At 57.1% G+C, this 19735-nt stretch overlaps 1 protein-coding gene across 2 annotated transcripts in view; it reads right to left on the bottom strand.

The window, feature by feature from the left end:
- BSN (bassoon presynaptic cytomatrix protein) overlaps positions 1 to 19735 on the bottom strand; it is a 93734-nt gene that overhangs the window by 7066 nt on the left and 66933 nt on the right. For both annotated transcript variants that reach the window (XM_027732508.2, XM_027732589.2), the window contains exons 4-5: positions 8423 to 8965; positions 569 to 7297 (exon numbers count right to left, since the gene is read on the bottom strand). In XM_027732508.2, coding sequence (XP_027588309.2) covers positions 569 to 7297; positions 8423 to 8965 — 7272 coding nt within the window. The remainder of the gene's footprint in view (positions 1 to 568; positions 7298 to 8422; positions 8966 to 19735) is intronic.

Here is a 19735-nt window from a genome sequence, read left to right as displayed (position 1 = left end):
AGGGCGCTTTCCATGAGTAATTACCGGGGGTGGCAGCCGGCCAAGTGCCAGGCTGGCCACGTGTGTGCCCTCTGCCACAAAAAATGCTTTCTATCTGCGGGCATGTGGCAGAGGGACTCGGGAGACTGCCTGGGGTGCTGCTGCCCCAGGAATTGCCCCGTGGCTCTTGCCTGGGCACTTAGCAGCTCAAGGCAACCTCAGTGTGCAGGGACAAAGGTGGGAGCAAGAGCCACCGCAACCCGAAATGGAGTTGTGGATTATGGTGGCTCCTTGTGTGAGAAGGGGGACCCAGCTGGAGCAGGGGAAATGGGATAGGGGACAGCCCTGATCCTGCCATCCCACAGCACCTCCTGCCTGCTGACAGGCTCATGCAGCCAGTGGACCTCCAAGGCCTCCCTCTGGCTGCCAGTGTCGCTGCACATGTCTGTGCCCACTGGCTGCCATCAGCTGCCACAGGAAGCTGGCCTTTTGAAATATTAATTGCTGCAGTGCTAATGAAACTGAAGTGTCCCAAGGTGCCTCCCGGGGCTGATCCCTGAGGGGAAGATTGTTCCCTGTGGTGACATACCTGGGTGCTGGGCAGCAGTGGGTGCTGATAGAGGGAAAACCTGTCTTTGCTGGCCTCCTCGGCGGTGGGGCTGATGGGCTTGGGGTCAGAGAGGGAGCGCTGCATGGTCTTGATGGGGCGTGGCAGCGTCTGCTGGCGCTGGGCTAAGTCAGTGGTGAAGTGCTTCTGCGGGGGGACGTGGGCCTTGTTCAGCCGCTCGCTGGTGGCGAAGGAGGACTCCAGGAGACGGTGGGGGGACAGAGGTGAGACAGGTGAGTAGAGGACCTGGGGAGAGCGGGGTGGCTGGCGGGTCACCAGCTGGGAGAGGGATTCGGCCGGCAGATGGGACTGGTAGCCGATTTCCAGGGGATCTGGCTTCTTCTTCTCGAACTTGCCTAGGGTCTGCTGCCGGACTGCGTGAGGGTCTAGGGGGCCTGTGCTCACTATCTGGAGGTTGGTAGAGTAGGGTGGGATGGTGGTGGGCACCGTCAACTGGGGGACCACGACACCAGGTTGAGGGGCCGGCTCTGGCTCCGTCTGGCAGGCCAGGCTCTCACCCCGCTGCGTCTTCTCCGGGGCCGAGATGTACTTCACGATCTCCACCCGGGGATCATGGGTGGTGATGTGGATGGAGGGGGAGACACGGAGGAGCTGGTCGGGCTCTGTTTGCACTGAGCAGTCGCTGATGGTCTGGATGCCCACACTGGCTGTACCACGGGTCACCCCGTCCGTCTTGCCCTCAGCGCTGGCCTCGGCATGCCGTGAAGCTCTGGAGCGCCGGCGGCGCACAGGCTGCTCCCACTCCCCGCTGTCCTCCTCGTCTGTCTGCACGCTGCAGTCAGCGCTGCGCCGTGTCCGCCGTCGCCGTGACAGCATGTACCGCTCCTCGCCATCCTCCTCGTCTGTCTGCACGCTGCTGTCCGCTGTCTTCCTTGCCACGAAGGCCTCCCGTGTCGTCTCCTTCTCGTAGGCATCCCGCAGCCGTGGCATCGAGTTCCTCTTCTTGATGCCCCGGCCGGGCTCCCAGGATTCCTCGACCTGCAGTGACATGTCCGAGGCTGAGCTGCTGAGCGGCCGCTGCGGCACAGGGTAGCGGGGGCCGGTGGGCCCCTCTGGGGGTGCCTGGCCCGGTGGGGCCCATGCCTGCCCGTTGTGTGGCAGCCCCCGCGGCGCCTCGGCAGGCCCCTCAGGCGGGCGGGCGGTGGGCTCGACGGGCGCAGGGAAGATGGTCTTCTGCCGCTTCTGCTCCTCCAGCTGCTGCTGCAGCTGGTGCTGGAGCTGGTGGATGTGCTCGAGTTGGAGGCGCTGCTGGGCGAGCTGCTCCCGCTGCAGCGCCAGCTGTGCGTGCCGCTCCTCCTGCTGCTGCTGCAGCACCTGCTGCTTGATGCACTGCAGCTCCTGCAGCTCCCGCTGCACCAACATCTGCTCCTTCTCACGGTGCCGCTGCAGCTCCGCGCGCTCCCTCTCCAGCTCCTCCTGCAGCCGCAGCTGCCGCAGCTTCTCCAGCTCCACGCGCTCCCGCTCCAGCTGCAGCACGTGCTCCTGCTGCTTGCGCTGACGTTCCTCTTCCCGCTCCCGCTCCTCCCGCAGAGCCCCATCCAGTGGCGGCTTGGGCGCTGCGGCTGCTTGCACGCTCTCCTTGGCGGCTGCTGGTGCTGCCGGTGCCTCCACACGGGGGGCAGCCGGTGGCGGCTCCACTCTCTGCAAGCCACTGGTGGGGGCAGCTGGGGCAGCAGGGGCTTTGGGAGTGGGACCAGCTCCCGCCGTTGCTGGTGCTGTGCTGACAACAGGCTTCCCCAGGTAGACAGGTGTCTCCATCAGTGAGGCTGCTGGGGCTGGACGGCTTGGAGCTGGGTGGCTTGGGGCTGCATGGCTCGGGGCTGCGTGGCTCGGGGCTGCATGACTTGGGGCTGCGTGGCTCGGGGCTGGGAAGCGGTACAGGCCCTGTGCTGCCAGCGGGACACGGGGGGTGACGACGGGCAGCCTGGCCAGGCTGGCCAGTGGGACCGCTGCTACACCACCAGGGCCGTAGGGTCTGTACAGCCCACGCAGCATGGGCCGCAGTACTGAGGCCGGCTGGGTGGTGATGGGCAGCGTGGAGGCGATGGGCGTGTTGATGGTGGAGTAGATCATGCCGTCAGCAGCCCGCACGGTTGCAGTGGAAGGAAGCATCTGCCGGATGGCGCCCAGGCGGACGCCGGGAACATTGTACTGTGCCAGGTTGCTGAAGCCCTGCCGTCCCTCGGGGAAGGTGGGGTTGTACATCCCGCTGGGTTTGGGCGGTACAGGGCCCTGCTGCTGAGCTGCCAGCCCCCCCGTGCCCCCCTGCCCAGCGCTGGGGCCGTAGGGCAGCATGTCGGGGCCATTGGCATGCCGGCCCCCGTACTGGTCCATGGAGTTGAGGGCAGCGCACATGCGGCTGATCTCGCGTGCTGTGGTGGCACTGTAGTGGGCCAGGCTGGACTCCTGGAAGCTGGCCAGGTCCCCCCGGGGCGAGAAACGGTAGTCGGAGTAGATGTTGGAGGCTGAGCTGTACCTCCGCATGGGGAATGGGTGGCTCAGCAGCTCTCCAGGTTGTCGCAGGTCGGAGAAGGAGCCATACTGCAGCCCTTGGCCCAGGTAACCCCCCTCAGCAAAGCCCACGCTGTAGGAGTGCTTCATGGTGCTCAGGTCCACAGCGGCATCACCCGCCGGGGAGGGGAAGGGCTGATCCCCCTTCGTGTGGTAGTAGCCCATCCCGATTTCAGAGAGGTTTGTGTCTGACATGGAAGAGTAGAGGCGGCCAAAGGCGCTAGCTGCATAAAATTTCTGCTCCTCATAGAGTGCAGGTGCTGGGGCTGGCTGCTCCCGGTAGGGGAAGGTCTCCGGCAGCTCTGGCTCTCTGCTGCCATAGAGGGGCCCGCTGGCTTTCCGTCCAGGCGCCACCGTTGCCTCCCCGGCTTTTTTCTCTGGCATCTTGGAGGTGGGGTTGAAAGCGCCGGTGCAGCTGCCGCCAAAGGGGAACTTGTAGACCATGTCACAGCAGGCCACCTGGCTTTCTGGCTTCACGCCTGTGAGGTCCAGCACATTGGTCGGCGCCTCCTCCTTCAGTACTTTGGTCACTGGGCCAGTAGCTGCCTCCTCCATCTGCACCATCATCACCTGGGACTTCTTGCCGCCTAGGGCAAGGAGAGGGCTCTGGCTCTTCAGCTCCACCGGCACTGCCCGGTACACCTCCGAGCCCGGCTCTGGCGGGAAGGACTGTGGAAGGCCACCGGCATTCTGCACCCCGCCAGTCTGTGTGAGGAGCACATCCTTCTTCGCCATCTGGCCCGGCACGCCATACCTCGCAAATTTGGTCTGGGGGCCAGCGGCAGGCTCGGGCTTGCCACTGGCTACCCCACTGGCTCTGACAGTGGCTGTCTGGACTCCCTGCTCCACCTGCTTCACCTGTGCCAAGCACACTGGACTCCCAGTCCCCTGCCCGAAGTCCACACGGCTCTGGAAAGGGTCTCCATAGACCACAGGTTGTTTGGACTGTGAAAGGATCATGGGGGAGGCAATGGCCAGGCCGGCAGTGCTGGCTGCTGCGATGATGGCATGGGGCTGCTCCTGGGCATTGAGGTTGATGATCAAGGGCTGGATGGCCGTGGACTGCCGGTTTGGGATGTGGTCCAGGGTCAGGCAATACTTCCTGGCCTCAGTGGCCAAGGATGTGAGATCCATGCCTTGGTCTGTTATGATGATGGGGGCAGACTTCAGTGCGGTCCGCAAATCCACAGCATTGCTGCTTGGCACCTTTGGCCCTGGCTCCACTCGAGACGTGCCGGGGATGGAGGAGATGCGGCAGAGGGATATGTTTTCCGCAGGGAGCGCTCCCCAGCTGTATAGCCCTGTGATGCCGTCAGCAGCTGAAGTCACTGCAGGTGCTTTCTGGGCATGGTCCTTCACTGGCTGTGCCCTGATGTAGGCACCTGCCAGCTGCTCTGGCTCCGGTGTCTGGGTGTAACCGTGGGCCAGCAGCTGCCGGCTTGGCCTGGTGGGGGATGAGGTCGGGGACGTCAAGGCGCCAGAGCTGACTGGCTTGGTTTGGCTGGCTGCGTCGGCCGCCAGTGTGATCACCATGAAGGGGGAGTCCTGTGAGGAGGCCTGCCGGGTCAGGCGCGGCGAGCCTGCCCGGTGCGGTGTCTGCGTCCCCTGTGCCACCATGGGGGAAGACGTGTCCGGGCCAGCAGCCGCGGCAGAGAGACCCTCGTAGGAGAGGACGGGGCTCTGTGTCTGCGTGGAAAACTCAGCTGTGGCCTTTGTGGTGCGGGTGGGACTCTGTGTGGGGGAGGTGGGAGAGAGTGGAGGGCTGGAGGTTTTGAAGAAGGGGTATGTCTTGGGCAGTGCAGGCTTGCTGTCGCTCACGGCTGGGAGCTTCTCCCTGGCTGTCTGCACGCTGATCTCCACCGTCCTGGTTCTGCTGGTGTCCTCTGTCTGTGAGCCATAGCTGACGGTGCTCTTTGCTGGAGTGTAGCTTCTCCCAGCTATGGATGGGGTCTCTGGAGCTGGTGAGCTGTAGCTCCGCAGTGTGCTCCCGGGGCTGCCCGCCGCTGTCGTCACTGTGCTGGCACCTTTGCTGAAGGCATAAGGAGTGGTGGTAGCCTTGGATACTGGGCTGGGTGCTGCCGGGGCACTCTGGACCTTGGCCAGGTCTTGCCCCTCTTTTGCAAAATGCTGGGTGACCCGGACATCAGGAATGGTTTTGCCCGTGCTGCTGTCGGAGCTGGCAAAGGAGACAGGAGCGGAGAGCTGTGTGGGGCTGGTGCCGGGGGTGAGCGGGCCGCCATTCTGTTTCAACAGCTCAGCGTAGGCGCTCTCAGCATTGAGGAAGCACTTCTCCTGGTACGCCTCCTCCTGCCCCTTTGCCTTCTCACCCTGCTCGAGGGCCAGGTCGAAGGAAGAGGACTGGTGCATCCTGGAGATGCTCTGCGAGGTCTGCAGGATCTCCTCATACACTGCTCCCACCTTCGGCAGGGCGCTGGGATAGTCAGGCTGGGAGGGGCGCATGAGGCCGCTGTCGTACCGGTACTCGTCGGCATACTGGTACTCGAAGCCGTTCTGGCCCTCGGTGCCGCGGTAGCCGACCTGCTGGTAGGTGCTGCCAAAGGAAGAGGCCGGCTGGGCCTGCTGGACCTGCTGCTTCTGCATCATCTCTGCCTTCCTCATCATCTCCTCGTAGGCTTCCTCGGCGCTCTTGAGGGGCTTGCTGGTGGGCTGGCTGGGGCCAGTCTCCACCTTCTCTGTCGGGGAGTAGAGCGACATGAAGGTGGGCAGGTTGTACTCGCTGCCCGACTTGTATAGCTTGGAGGTCACAGCGTCAAAGCTCTCTGCCTCTGAGTCGATGGAAGGCGAGTACTCCGAGCAGGAGGAGCGGTGCAGCTCCTCCATCTCTGCCGCCTGTCGCAGCTCCTCAGTGGGGGAGGCGTCCTCGATGGGGGAGAGGTTGCTGGGGGGGGTTTTGGAGCGCTCCCTCCTCCGCTGGGCCCTCAGCTCCTCCTTGTCACGCTTGGTCTTGCGTGCTGTGCTCCGGATGCGCTGCTGCTCCACCTCCCGCATCTTCTCCTGCTCCCGCAGCAGCTCCTCTTCCTCCCGCATCTCCTCCTCCTCAGATGAGTCCTCAATGGTGGGCAGCAAGGGGCCGTGTGAGCGGTGCCGAGCCTTCCTCTGCTGCTTCACCTCCTCCAGCCGCTGCCGGCGGCTGGGGCTGCTGTCGCTGTCCTCCTCCAGAGAGGAGATGGAGGTTGGTGAGGTGCCCGAGGTGTAACTGGGCGTCGTGGCTGGTAGGGTGGAGGAATACTCGCCCCGGGAGCGTTCCTCAGGGGAGCCTGTCAGGCTCTCCATCTCCAGCTCGGGCTCTCGGTCCAGGCTGGTGTCCGCCTCCTGGCCCATCTCCATCTCCCGGCCATAGCCGGTTGTGCTGTTCAGCTCAATGGTCTTGAATCGCCGGAGCCCACCCTGGGCCGTGCTCAAGTCATCACCCTCTGCTGCCTCCACCTCCTTCCTCTCCTCCGTGTACATGCTGCTGGCACCATGTGGCAGGCGCCGCTTGGCTGGCGCTGGCTCTTTGCCCTTCTCTGCCTCGGCCTTCTGCCCGGCTTTGGGGATGCTGTACTTGGTGCGCCCGTAGCCTTCCTCCTCCTCTTCAAGGTTGTCCTCCTCCGCACTCATCTCCAGGATCTGCCTCCGCATGAACTCCTCATCGCTCACCTCCGCCTCCCGGCCCTTGGCCCGGGGGGGCACTGGGGAGAAGCCCCCCTCACTGCTGTCCTCCACGTAGTCGTGCCGCAGCTTGCTGCCAAACTCATCTGAGGACTCAGCACTTTCCCGCCGCTCCCGCTGGTTATCCCACTCCTCATCCTCCTCCAGGATGTCCTCCAGCTCCTCGTCCGAGTCGAAGGCTTCAGGGGTGATAGAGAGGTACCGTGGCCGCTGCCGTTGTCGCTGATCCTCCTGTGTCTCCGAACGGCCTTTGCCATGCTCGGTGGGCTCCGGTGGGGCACCCCGGCCTTCCAGGAGGGGCCGCATGCTGCTTTCCAGCTTGGTGAGCTCGGAGGGGCTGGGGGGGCTCTGCCCGGCCAGCCCGGTGCTGCTCAGCTTCTCCTCCTCCTGCTGCACCAGGCCGGTGATCTCGCTCTGCGAGCTGGAGATGCCATCGGAGGAGTAGCCGGTGTCGCTGAGGCTCTGGGGGCTGCGGGACAGGTCTGGGGGGTAAGGCTTGCTCCCATCCTGTGGGCAAGGGAGAGCACAGTGTCAGACCTGGGCGGCTCCAGAGCTGCTGCCCCTGCTTCCCCCAAAACCCACTCCCAGGGAGCACGCAGAAGGTCTGGGCAGCACTGGGAGCCAGCCCAGCATGAAGGCTGGGGGCCCCCTCCATGTCCCCAACTCAGTGGCTCATCAGCAACTTGTGTGCTAACGAAGGCAGGGAGTGCTGCAAGCAGGGTGTGGCACAGCAAATGGCCCTGGGGACAAAGGCATCAGGGAACTAATAAATATGTTTAAAAAACTGGAAGCCCTCAGCTCCCAAACAACCCTTCAGAAGCAGGGCAGCCCCCAGGATCCTCATTAGACAACAGCAGAAATAAACAGGCCTCTTTCACTGACTTTGCAATTAGGCAGTGTGGGGGACAAGCCTCCGAGCCATGGGGACAGTGCCATCACACCCAGGGCCTGTCACCCTGCCAGCATAGAGGCACTGCAGACCACTTGATTTTGGGGCACAAGGAGCCTCTTCCCTGGGGGCTGCACAGCGGTGAGGGGGACAGCCAACCCCTCCTGGCTGGTGGGGACCTCCTGCTGCATCCCCTCCCCATGGGGGGCTCTGCTGGTTGCTGCTGGGATGGCTGCTCATGGGGTTACACTATCCCAAGGCAGCCAAACGTTTCTCAAAATTGTACTGAATTTGCAAAAAGCGGGACGAGGAGCTTGAAAATTGCCCACTGCTGCAACATGGAATGTGGGGAAACGAGTTTTTCATTTCATGACAAATCCAACTGCCTTTATGTTATTTTAAAACAAATCCAAAGGCCAGAGATGACCTGAACTATCACATTTTGCCCAACTTGATGTAATCCTAATAAATAGAAGGCAAATACCAGCACGCTGCCATGAAGCCTGTGAAGGTCCTAAGGCATTTGGGAATGCTGAGACAGCAGTGTTTGGAACTCACCATTCCCCAAAAGACCATTTCCTGGGGCAAATGGCCTCGACAACATGGTTTGTGTTCTAATTTGGAATAATTCTCCCCACTTGTGAGCACAACTGCCACCAGAGGCATGGTTCAGCACCAAGCCAGCCTGGGGCAGGATGCAGACTCTGGGGATGCTGGGAGCTGGACGCACCCTCAGAGCTCACCTCCTGCTCCTTCGCCCGCGGTGCCTCGGGCAGTGCCCGGCTCTCCTTGCTCTCCACCTCCGGTTTGGGGGTCACGCTCTTCCCCTTTGGAATGGCGATCTCAGGGGCTCTGGAAGGCTCTGGGGCAGCTTTGGGCGGCAGCTTTTCCTCTGCCGGAGCTGGGGGCTTCTTTTCTGCCACCACTGGAGGCTTCTTTTCTGCCGGCGCCGGGGGCTTCTTTTCTGCCTGTGCTGGGGGCTTTTTTTCTGCCGGTGCTGGGGGCTTCTTCTCTGCTGGGACAGGGCTCAGAGCCCTGCTCTGCTCGGCAGCCCGGAGGCTCTTGGCAGGCGAGGGCTGTGGCTCAGGGGGTGCCGCTGGCTCGGCGGGCGCGGGTGCGGGTGCCGGTGTGGGTGCTCTCTGCTGCTGGCCGGCGGCGGGTGGCTGGTGCCGCGGGGAGCCGGTGGACGGTGGCTTTGGGGTAGGCAGTGGCATCGGGGCAGGGTCGCCGAGGCTGCCCTCGAGCAGCCGTTGGGTTTGGCAGTTCAAGCACAGCCATTCGTTCTTCTGCAAAAGAGAGGAAGGAAAAACACTGCTCAGAGTCTGGGAGCTTCCCCCCAGGCGGGGATCTCAGCGAGGAGCTCTGCTGATGGGACACAGGGTGCAAAGGACTCGGCCCACCCAAACCAAATAACCAGCTGTGGAGGGGAGCGCAGTGGTGTAGCCATACCCTACAAACCATCCACATCCTGCTTAAACCCACCCCTATCCCTGTCCAGAACCCAGTGATGTCCAGCTGGAGGGACCATGGGTACAGCACAGGGATTGCACACTCTGCCCCACAACCCCTCAGCACCACCAGCTCTTTCATTCTCCAGCCTTGCGGTATTTTCGGTTTTAAGCAAAATTAAACAATTAAAGGCAGATTACTACTGTAGCTTAACACTTCTCAGCTCCATACAGCTCCTCTCTTGCTCCAATTTGTTTTCTTTGATACAATAAAGGTTTAATAGCATAATCATAACGCTTAGGGATCTTTTTTTCTAGGTTAACAAAAATACTGGGTATACAAGTACGCCAAAATTTCCCGAAGATACTACCCAAAGTACACGCTGTGCAGGAAAAGAACAAGCCAATCTCATCTAGTGAAATTCTCAGCAAGAGCTGTCATTTTATGGCTTGGAAAAAGCAGAGGCAAGCGGGGCTATGAGTGGTAGAGAGCCCGCAGGGCTACGGCAGGGGCTCTGCATTAAGAGATCAGAAGCACTTTCTCCCCCCGGGTCGCCCAAGGACTATTTTTACCCACCCAGGAATGTCCAGGAATAGGGGCCTGACATTTCCTTCCCTTTAGATGTTTCAGCATCTTAAGTCTTTCTGGTTTTGCTGCTAACAGCACAAATATGCTCCAGGACCTTTTCCCAGACTTCTCCTTTGCTGATCCATGGCTCCCAAAGCTCGGGGTGGCCAACCTCAGAGGGACAGGCCCCGAGGAGCTGTCACACTGTCAGAGAGGTGGTCTTGGTCTTCAGCTGGACCAGCCTGGGGCCAGGGCTGTGAGCCAGCTGTATTCCCTGGGGCCACAGAGGCCACGGGTCTGCCTGTAGAAAATGAGATTCACCAAAACGACATCGAGGAAACGACCTCAGGTTGTGCCAGAAGAGGTTTAGATTTGATATTAGGAAAAATTTCTTTGCTGAAAAGGTTGTCAAGCACTGGAACAGGTTGCCCAGGGAAGTGGTGGAGTCACCTTCCCTGAAAGATTTAAAAGACATGTAGATGTGGTGCTTAGGGACAGAGCTGAATGGGCTTGGCAGTGCTGGGGTAATGGTTGGACTCCAAGATCTTAGGGGTCTTTTCCAACCTAAACAAGTCCATGGCTCTATTCTACGACATTAACTCCCATACCTACAGGACAGCAGCACTGTGATAGCCTTGCCCAGGTTATGATGAGATGCTGGGGGTGGCCAGGAAGAGCAGGTTTCCCCATGGACACTTCACTCCTGCAGCAATCCCACCCAGGAGCAGCCACCAGCCCACGCCCTCTGGAGAGCAGAGGAGTGGGAGGGCTGCTCCTGTGGGGACGGGGCAGACGTAAAATATCCTCCCATCCCCAGCTCCCCCCTGCAGCCCCTGCTCTTCACACAAACATCTTAAGAATACATTAGGGCTTCAGAGGGCCATTAAAAAAATCCCTTTCAGCACGGTAATATTTAATTACTGCTTAATCAAAGAGAAAGTCTAATTAAGGGGCAAGTGCAGCCTATTGTATCTTAATGATTGCATTTGTCTTCTTTTATTTCAGAACTCGTTCTTGTCCCCGTGCCTCTGAATCAGATCTGCTCGCCCTGCTCCGCTGTGTAATTATTCCAGACTGCAGAAGGAAATGTGATTGTGTGACACAAATTGAAACCCTGCCTCATGGAAATACACGACCTTTCATTTTTCTTTCAGGGATCCCATTTTATTTCACCAGAGCTCCCTCCCCGATGCAGGCAGTGAGGAGAGGGATGTGATGCAGAGGGGATGGGCTGGATGTGCCAGGGCAGAGCTCAGCTCAGCTCCTGCCCATCCCTCTCTGCCATGCCATCGTACCAGCTCCCAGCATGGTCCTGCAGGAGCTGGAGGAGATCAGCTTGCCTTGAACTACCCAGCCTGCCTCATCCAGGGCACTGCCCATGCTCCTGATGTCCCAGCATGCCAGACCATGCTGGCTGGCAGACCTCTGGATGTGGGATGGGCATGGCTGCTTTTGCCCTTCCAGGGCAAAATTCAAGCCCAGGAAGACCATGGAAGACCATCAGTGGCCACCAAGTACCAACTGTGGATGCTGAGGAGTGCCAATCAGGTCTTATCTGATGAGGTGGCTCTTGTGTCCATGGAGAGGCAGAAGTCACTGCTGGTGTAATCTCATCGGCAGGAGGCTTAGGCAAAGCCTCCAAAACTAGGAAAGCACAGTATTGATCCCTTTCATGGGGATGCTCCATCCCTGGAAGTGTTCATGGTTAGGCTGGATGGGGCTTTGAGCAACCTGTTCTAGGGGAAGGCGTCCCTGCCCATGACATGCCCATTTTGCCCCTTGGTTGGAACGAGATGATCATGAAGGTCCCTTCCAACCCAAACCATCCTATGATTCTGTGATCTAATGGCTTTGCAGGTTGCTCTGAGCCTTCTCCCTCAGGTTCCTCCCAGCTGTGGCTCCGCAGCCATTCCTCTTGGCAGCTGCCCCAGTTTGAGCAGCTCACCCTGCCATCCTGCTCTCACAGATGTGACAGCTTCACTCTTCATGGGATGCACTGGGAAGCAGATAAGGGAACTATCTCTGCTAAAAATAGCCCTGCCAAAAAGATTGTGGAGCTTCACTCTGAAATGCTCCTCATCTTTCAAAGCAAGCAGGAAGGCACAGGTACAGCGTGGAGACTGAACCAGGGAAAGGGCAGGTGGAGGGGGTCCTTGGCCTTTGCCAGCCATGAGAGGTGCTGGCCAAGCCTGGAAACATCCAAAACAAGAGGCTGGCGTATGCGGAGTTTGCATTTTCCCTTCCTGGTTTTTCTTTCAGCACCTCTGGGGTCTTCCTGGGAGACCTTGCTGACAGTCCAGCACGCTGTGCTTCAGTCTGAACCGCTGTGGAAAATCGCTGCACGGTTACAGCCTTGGATGGCAGAAAACCAGTGAATTTTGCCAAGCTGTGGGAGAGCCCTGTCCCTGTCACAGCCAGTGCCGAGTGGAGCCGTGTGTGTGAGCACAGACCGTGCTGCAGCAGCCAGCACGGCATTTGCCATCACGTCCTGCGCTGGCTGCAGTGAACGCTCCAGCAGCAGCAGCTGTGAGCTGCCCGGCTCCACACGCACACAAGGGAGCGAGAAATCCTGCCTGTGGCAGCTGCGGGAAGGTGCAGGCAAGCAAAGCTGTCCGTGCCTGAGGGAATGCCTCTGGCAAACCATTTAGAGCTCTTCATTCCATCCTTAAGAGACCTCTGCAGCCCCCTCAACCCCAGCACTGACACCTGTCTTGCATCTGGGTGGTAAAACTTAGAGGCTCCATAAGGATGCTGAAGCTGAGGCACCTCCCAGCCCCGTGCCAGCCCCCTACGCTCTGCTGGTGACAAAAGATCCATCCCTCTCCCGTGGTCCTGCAGCATTATCAGCTCGGTATTTGTTTATCCCACAGCATCTCTGCTCTCTCTCAGGAGGATGGGCTCTGAAGCAGCTCCCTCCTCCTTATAACTTGGCCTCGGGCATTTCCCAGTGAACACGGCCAAGGGGATTAAGCTGCCCCTGAGAAACATGCAAACATTGGAGGACCGTCTGGTTTGCTAACAGCTTGTAAATCCCCATTGAGATTAACCAGATCCCACGAAGATAATAATAATTAGGCTGTATTTAGTGCTTTGCATGTCCAAACCCTTGGATATCCAGGAAGTCAGGGTGCCCCTAGAAGAGGTGGAAAGCGGTTAAGGAGCTTATGGCAAAAGCACAGTGGTGCCTGTCTGAGTCTCCACATTTAAAGATGCTGGAAACCTTGGCCCTGATCAGGATTGGGATGGGGGCTTGCCTGGCACTGAGGTTTGCTGCCTCAGGACCACCATGGGGGTGGGCATGGGGGGTTAACTACATGGAGCGCAGGCGATGGGGAGCTGAGGAAGGCTGTGGCACACAGGGAAGATGGGCAACACTGCCGGGATGCAGGGTGGGCTCCGGGTAGAGGAGAGCATCAATAATTAGAGGGATGAAACCAAAGCACACCTGAGATGCCATCTGAAGTGAAGAGGTGCTGGCATGGCAGGGCACACTGGAAAACAGCCAGCTGGAAGCAGGGGGGTGAGGGTGCCGGGGGCTGCCCAGCCCAGCTGGTTATCAGCTTACAGGCCTCAGGCTCCTTGCCTTCCTCACCTCAAAACCACTGGGATTTGCAGAGGAGTTATGGAAAAAGTGGGTTTCTGGAGAGAAAAGAGGTGGTGGTGTGGTCACAAGAGACAGGACAGAGCCCCAGGTGCAAGGCATGAGGGACTGAGGACATGTGGCTTCCTTCAAGGCACCATATTCAAGCGGTAACGACCATCCCAGTTTCTAACTGTGCACCGTGAAAGTGGTATTGGGGGATGCTGAATAAGTCTGCAATTCCTGCAGGCTGCTCAAGGGGCAGCAATTGCCGTGCCAGTTGCTGCCCAGGCTCCCTCCCAGGGGGTGAGGGAGGGTGGGCAATACGTGGGATTGGTGTGCATTGAGGGGCTGCAAGGATGGGGGTGTGCCCAGCCGCCCTGGAGCTCTGGAACTGGCTAGCAGGTGGCCTCAGCCGTGCTCGCCAACCTCTGCTGGGTCTTACCCTGCAATTGTTTTAATTTACTAATGGGCTACAACAAAACTGTAATTAACTAAAATAGAAGTCTTCCCGCATAATTCTGGTCAACGTTACCACTTGGCAAGTTAATTAAACGCTGAATGCCCCAGCGCTGCTGGGTTTTTTTAACGATGGAGCCAGAGAGCTTCAGCATCACAGTTGCACATGAATCCTCTCTTCAGTGACTTGGAGGTCTGAGAGATTCGGTGGGAGCCAGTGATGCCAGAGGCTTCCCAGCTTCCCCACTTAGCTCCTGGCTACCAGTCCCACCATCCCCATCACCCCCTACACTCTCACTGCAACCTCTCCAGTGCCTGGGAGATGCTCAGCCATGATCTTCATCCTGGCGCAAATAGCTCCCGACAATATCACCCCTAGGACTCTGCCCAGCTATTTTTGCTCTACAGTATTATTTTACACAATCAAAACAGTATCTATTAAAATACTGGGACAAAAATCTGTACAAAATAAGATAAGCGGCATGAGGTATAAGTATCTCGCAAGCCAGATCTCATCTCCCAGCATTAAATGCAGTGAATCTCACCAGAATATTTCATTTATTTGCTGACAAGTACTGTGCAGGGCTCATCACTGTGACAGATGGGTGCCTGGAAAATATGGAAAACACTTCTGGTATCTGAATCAAGATCCAAATTAACAAGAACCTCATAAAATCACTTCCCAAGCACTCCTCTTGGCCCTGCTTGCAGGAAAGCTCCCATTTAGGAGGGCTCTTGACATCCAGACACCTTCCACACACCCTCTCACAGCAGAAATGGGGGCATCTCACTGTGTGATCCCATTTCCCAAGCACTCTGCATCCTTGTTCTAAGAACACTGCAGCTCTGTCCGTGCTGTGGACAGTTTTTAGCACAGTGTTAGAGGAAAGGGACTGAGTCATGCTTGACCACTGGCTGCCAGGGCTGTTTCAGACCCACCTCAGGCAGTGCCGGGGGTCTGGCTGGCAGGTTCCCCACCTTCTAAGTGCTCCTGTGCCATTCCTTCCTCTCAGCCAAGATGCTCTCTCTGCCAGCAGCCTCTCTGGGCAAACCCCGGTGCTCATTCATTTCAGATGCTGCTGCCTGAGCACTGGCTGATGCTTGCTCCTCCTTGGATTCAGCCCATTGTCCCAGCTCCTAAATCCCTCCAAATCCCCTCCCTACAACCTCTGCCAAATGCCTTTGACCGAGCTGCCACAGTTTTGGGAGGCGAGGGGGAGTGTGCTGACCTGTGCCAAAGGCTCTTCTTGGGGACGCTCGCCTATGGAGGGGAGGATGCACATCATGGTCCAACCAGGGCACGATCACAAAGGGTGTTTTGAATGTTGTGTGCCATCGGCCGACAACCACAGGCCTGGTTTTACTTCCATCCCAGCCCTTATCTCTCCTAGGAGGCTGAGGCAGTGATGGGATTTGAAACGAGGGCAAGGAAACAAAACCGTGCAGTGACGGCAGAACACCAGAGATCAGGAGGAGAGATGGAGCACACGCAGGAAATGCTTGTGGGATCTGCATCTGTGGTGGGAACAGACCAGAGGGGATTCAAGCACCCCAGCACCAGGAGGGCATAGAGACCAAGGGGGACTGGGGGCAGCAAGCCGGCGGGGGCAGCCCTGGGGATACCATGGGACAGCCACCTCCAGGACAGGGCAGAAAGCACGGGGCATTCTGTTGTCCTGATTGTGCCTTTTTTCCTCTAAAAACACCTCAAAATCTCACTCAAGCTAGATGTAGAGCTGTCTGCATGTGTGCTTGCTAACCGCAGACATATGTGTGCTGCTTCTGAAACTTAGCATTTGTGTGTATATATATATATGTATATAAAACCTATAAATAAAAAAGGAGCACTAAACACAACTCCCAAGTGCTGGTCAGCAGAGCAGGTTGTGTTTCTGAAGCCCAGCTGGCCACATACAGGCCCAGTCTGCCAGGCAAGGAGAGTTAGGGAGGCTGGCAGGCTCCCTGGGCTCCCCACACATCTTTCCCCTTTCCCAGCTCCCTCACCCACAGAGCCAGTGCTCCTCCAGTGTAAAGCCACAAGGTCTCAGGTCCATCTGCAGGGAAAGGCAGAGAGGGAACCACACACACCTTCCACAGCCAAGTCTCCTTGGCTGCCAACTGCTGCACACTAATTGACTTCATTACCATCAACTAGGCAAGTATTAGTGCAACCTGGGCTCGCAGATCAGCCCCACTGAAAGAGACCACAGTTATTTCAATCCCTTGCTAAATTTAGCAGTTGACTAAGCAACCCAGTGATGTGTTTTCCAGCAACAGCCTATTCTTATCTGTTCTCGTGGCCTCTCTCGGGCTGATGGAGCTGATGGTCCCTCCCCAGCTCTATTTTAGATGTGTGTGATGTATCGTTGGCCTTCACACCAATAATGTGATTAAAAGCAGCGCAGGGTAATGAGCTCACTGGGATGAGCTCTGCCTCGCAGGGCTTGTTTTCTGTCTCCCATCTGCTCCACTCCATCCCTCTGCCTTCTCTGTGCTGGGACCTCTCTCAGGTGGAAAAAAGACACAGAAGAAAGACACAGACTCAGCACACGATGGCTGAGTGCTGGGGCTGCTGTCAGTGTGCAGGGAGGGAAGGGAAGGACATGAGCAGGGGCATCTTCCAGCCCCGGCTCCATGGTAGCCACAGGGGAGATGGTGTGTATCGCACCAATGCGCCCTCCCCAGATCTATCTGGAGGGGACCTGGAGCAGGAGCAGAGTGTCTCCCCCACCATCCATCCCCTTTACTGGTGCCATGGAGAGGGGAGGGCAGAGTAGAGATGAGGAGCCAGAAAACAGCCAGGTGCTGAAGTGGCCATCGCAGTCCTGTTCCGTGCCTCTCTTGGGGATTATGTCCCTTCCCTGCCCCTGCCTGTGGCAGGGATGCACCGAGGGTCAGTGAAGGGGCTCCCGTGGGGCTCGCAGCCTCCCACCCTGTGGTTCAATACTCTGCATAACCAGCGGAGGATTATTCCAGCTGAAAGTCTCTGACTGATGAGTAATAGCAACGCTCCCCTCCACTCGCCTTCGAGGAATAGCTGTGCTCTTGCCAAGTCCAGCTTATTCCACTGCAGCAGCCGATGGCCAGGCCGGTGAAGGGGAAAGTGGCGTGAGCCTCTGCGGCCAGAGGAGAGGCACCACCATGGCCAGCCTGGACCACCTGCAGCTTCTTGCCCAGCTGCAAACCCCAGTAACTGTAACTTTGGGTCAGGGCATTGCCATCCCAGGCAGCCCGTCCTGTGGCAAAGTGGAGGTGGAATCACAGAATGATGGAGTTATTTAGGTTGGAAAACAGCTCTAAGATAATCGAGTCCCCAACACTGCAAAGTCCACTATTAAACCATGTCCCTAAGTGCCACATGTATGTCTTTTAAATACCTCCAGGCATGGTGACTCCACCTGGGAAGCCTGTTCCACTGCTTGACAACTCTGTCAGTGAAGAAATTTTTCTTAATATCCAATGTAAACCTCCACTGGCACAACTTGAGGCTGTTTCCACTATCTTATCACTTGTTACGTGGGAAAAGAGACCAAACTCCACCTGGCTACAACCTTCTTTCAGGTAGTTGTAGAGAGAGAGAGGTTTCCCCCTGAGCCTCCTTTTCTCCAGGCTGAGCCTTGCCAGCTCCCTCAGCCGCTCCTCACAGGACTTGTGCTCCAGACCCCTCTCCAGGTTCCTTGTCTGAATCTGCAGCAAACAGATGAGCTTTTTGGGGTGCTGACCAGCAGACAGGTATCCTGCTCTGTTGTCTCCTGAGCTGTCCCAGGGGTCCCAGAAAGGGTCCTTCCCAAATTTGGCTTGACAGAGGCTAGAGGAAAAAGCCACCAACTCTTCCATGTTATCAGGAATTACGGTGTTAGTCAAGTTGACGTTACTTTTTGATATCGATATTTCACTGTTGGACCCCAATAATTTTATTCCACAGAGCTGGGAAAGAAGCTCACCTTGACTGACTCAAATGCCAAGGGGCCAGTTGGACAACCAGTTTAGACTGTCTGGCTGGGACCCCGGAATAAACCCCCTCATCCCCAGCTCTGGCATTCAGCTCTCAGCAGCTCCCACCTTGGGAGCATCTCATCACCTGCATCCCTGTGCGGCCGTAGCCATGAGCCAGGCTCCCCCCTCTTGTCCCTGTCCATCTTCCACCACCTCCAAAATTAGGGCAGCTGCTGTGACAGGAAGAACCTCCTGTATTTTTGAAGCTTTAAAAGAAAAATAATCCTTTTTGAATGGCAAGAATGTTTCTAAGTCAAAGGATTTAAACTATTTTGCAATCAAGGAAGCGTATTTCCAAACGAGCCGATGGCGAGAGCCTGGGTGCTGTGTGGGCTGTGTGAAGGGGCTGCTAAAAAAGGGTACACAGCTGTCCAAAATTTGGAAACCGGTGTTTTTGCAGAATATATATAGACATCCCTCCCCACTCAACATATTTCCTTCCAGTTCATTACATTAAAAAAAAAAAAAACATTTTCAAAAATCAGTAGGATATTGAAGAGAGCACTTTGATGCTTTTGGCTTGTCTAAAAGCCACGGGACCAATGCCCAGGGCTGCGGGTGAGCATCCATTGCCCTGGGAATGGTCTGCTGAGCAGCAGTGTTGCTGCCACGCTCCTGCACTAATGCACACATCCAGCAATAAACCAGCTGCCATCGGGAACGGGAAGCAGAGATGCCAGCTCCCAGCAGGGCTATGGCGGTGGAGATGAATGAGAGTGGGTTTGCCTCAGGATGGTGAGGAGGTGAGATGTGGAGGCCAACCCCCAACCTCCTCATCCTGTGTGTTACTATGGGCCACCCCCACCTGCACCTGGTCACCCCTCAGCACTTTCGTCCAGATTTCACAGATTTCAGATTTTACCCTTGATTTCACCCAGTTGCCACCACTGGGCAGCAGCTTTGACACTCATTTATCTCTTTTGCTACTTCCAGTCTGGATGTTCTCCTGCTTTTCCTGGCCATCACCACACACCTGCTACCTTGACCACTAACCAATGTCCCCTCCTGCAGTGAGCATCTTCCCAAAGAAGTGGGTGAAATCACATATCCAGGCTGGGCACCTGAAGGTGTCATGGTGGGAGGAGATATGTGAGCATGCACTGAGTATTTAAGAAAAAGGAAAATCACAAAGAGTAAGAAAAATAGGAGGAACAAGAGAGCAAGTCTGATGCTGAAAGCACTTTCCATTTTCCTTTTCACTGAGCCTTACTATTCCTCTCTGTTTCATCTCAGAAAAAGAGCTAAATTAACTATCAGCTCAGTTCCAAGAGACTGGATCCAAATGGATGAAGAATTAAGAAGATTTTCTGTTCACAATAAAATCCAGCCAACGGTATTAAAGTGGCAGAGGGTTTGGTCTGGTTTTCACAGATTAGCTATGGCTGTCCCAAGGATGCCAAGCTCCAATTTTCCCATTTTGCTCCAACGTGATGTTTATAGAGCTGTCTGGATCGTTTACAGTCATTACAGACCAGGCTGTGTTGACCATCATCTAACTATGTAGCACAGAGGAACGTGGCTCCTTCCTCTTGTCCAGGCTCCCTGTCCCTCCTCACCCACACACAGACCAGTTCCTCCAAGTGCACCCTCCCCGAGGACCCTGCCAGATTCCCACTCCTGCACTGCCAGCACCCACTGAGAAGCTGCATCTTCTCAGCAACCTCCATCACTACCATCCACCACAGCTCCGCATCCAGCACCCAAACCCACCAGCACAGAGCCAGGAGTCCATTCTCCCTGACTGATAAAGAAGTAATATATTGTTCATTTTTGTCTGAATCGATCCGGCCGTGCATTGTAATTTACTTGGTGATCCAGTACTCCCTAACGAGATTTATCAGCCTGCCAGCCAGCCTTATCTTGAACAGCCCCCATTATCGGGATGTGTTTCTCAGCCAAGGTTAGCAGCAGCAGGAGCACCTCTGAACGCCAGCTGCATGATAATAACCCCACAATAACGCCCAGGAGAGGTACAGAGGGCCCAGCAGAGCCTGCACCTGGTCAC

Source organism: Pipra filicauda, unplaced genomic scaffold (assembly GCF_003945595.2).
Source record: "Pipra filicauda isolate LSUMZ 115617 unplaced genomic scaffold, ASM394559v2 scaffold102_size2360937_pilon, whole genome shotgun sequence".
Lineage (NCBI taxonomy): Eukaryota > Metazoa > Chordata > Aves > Passeriformes > Pipridae > Pipra > Pipra filicauda.
Note: the sequence above shows the minus strand (reverse complement) of the source record. Positions and strands in the feature narration are given on the sequence as shown.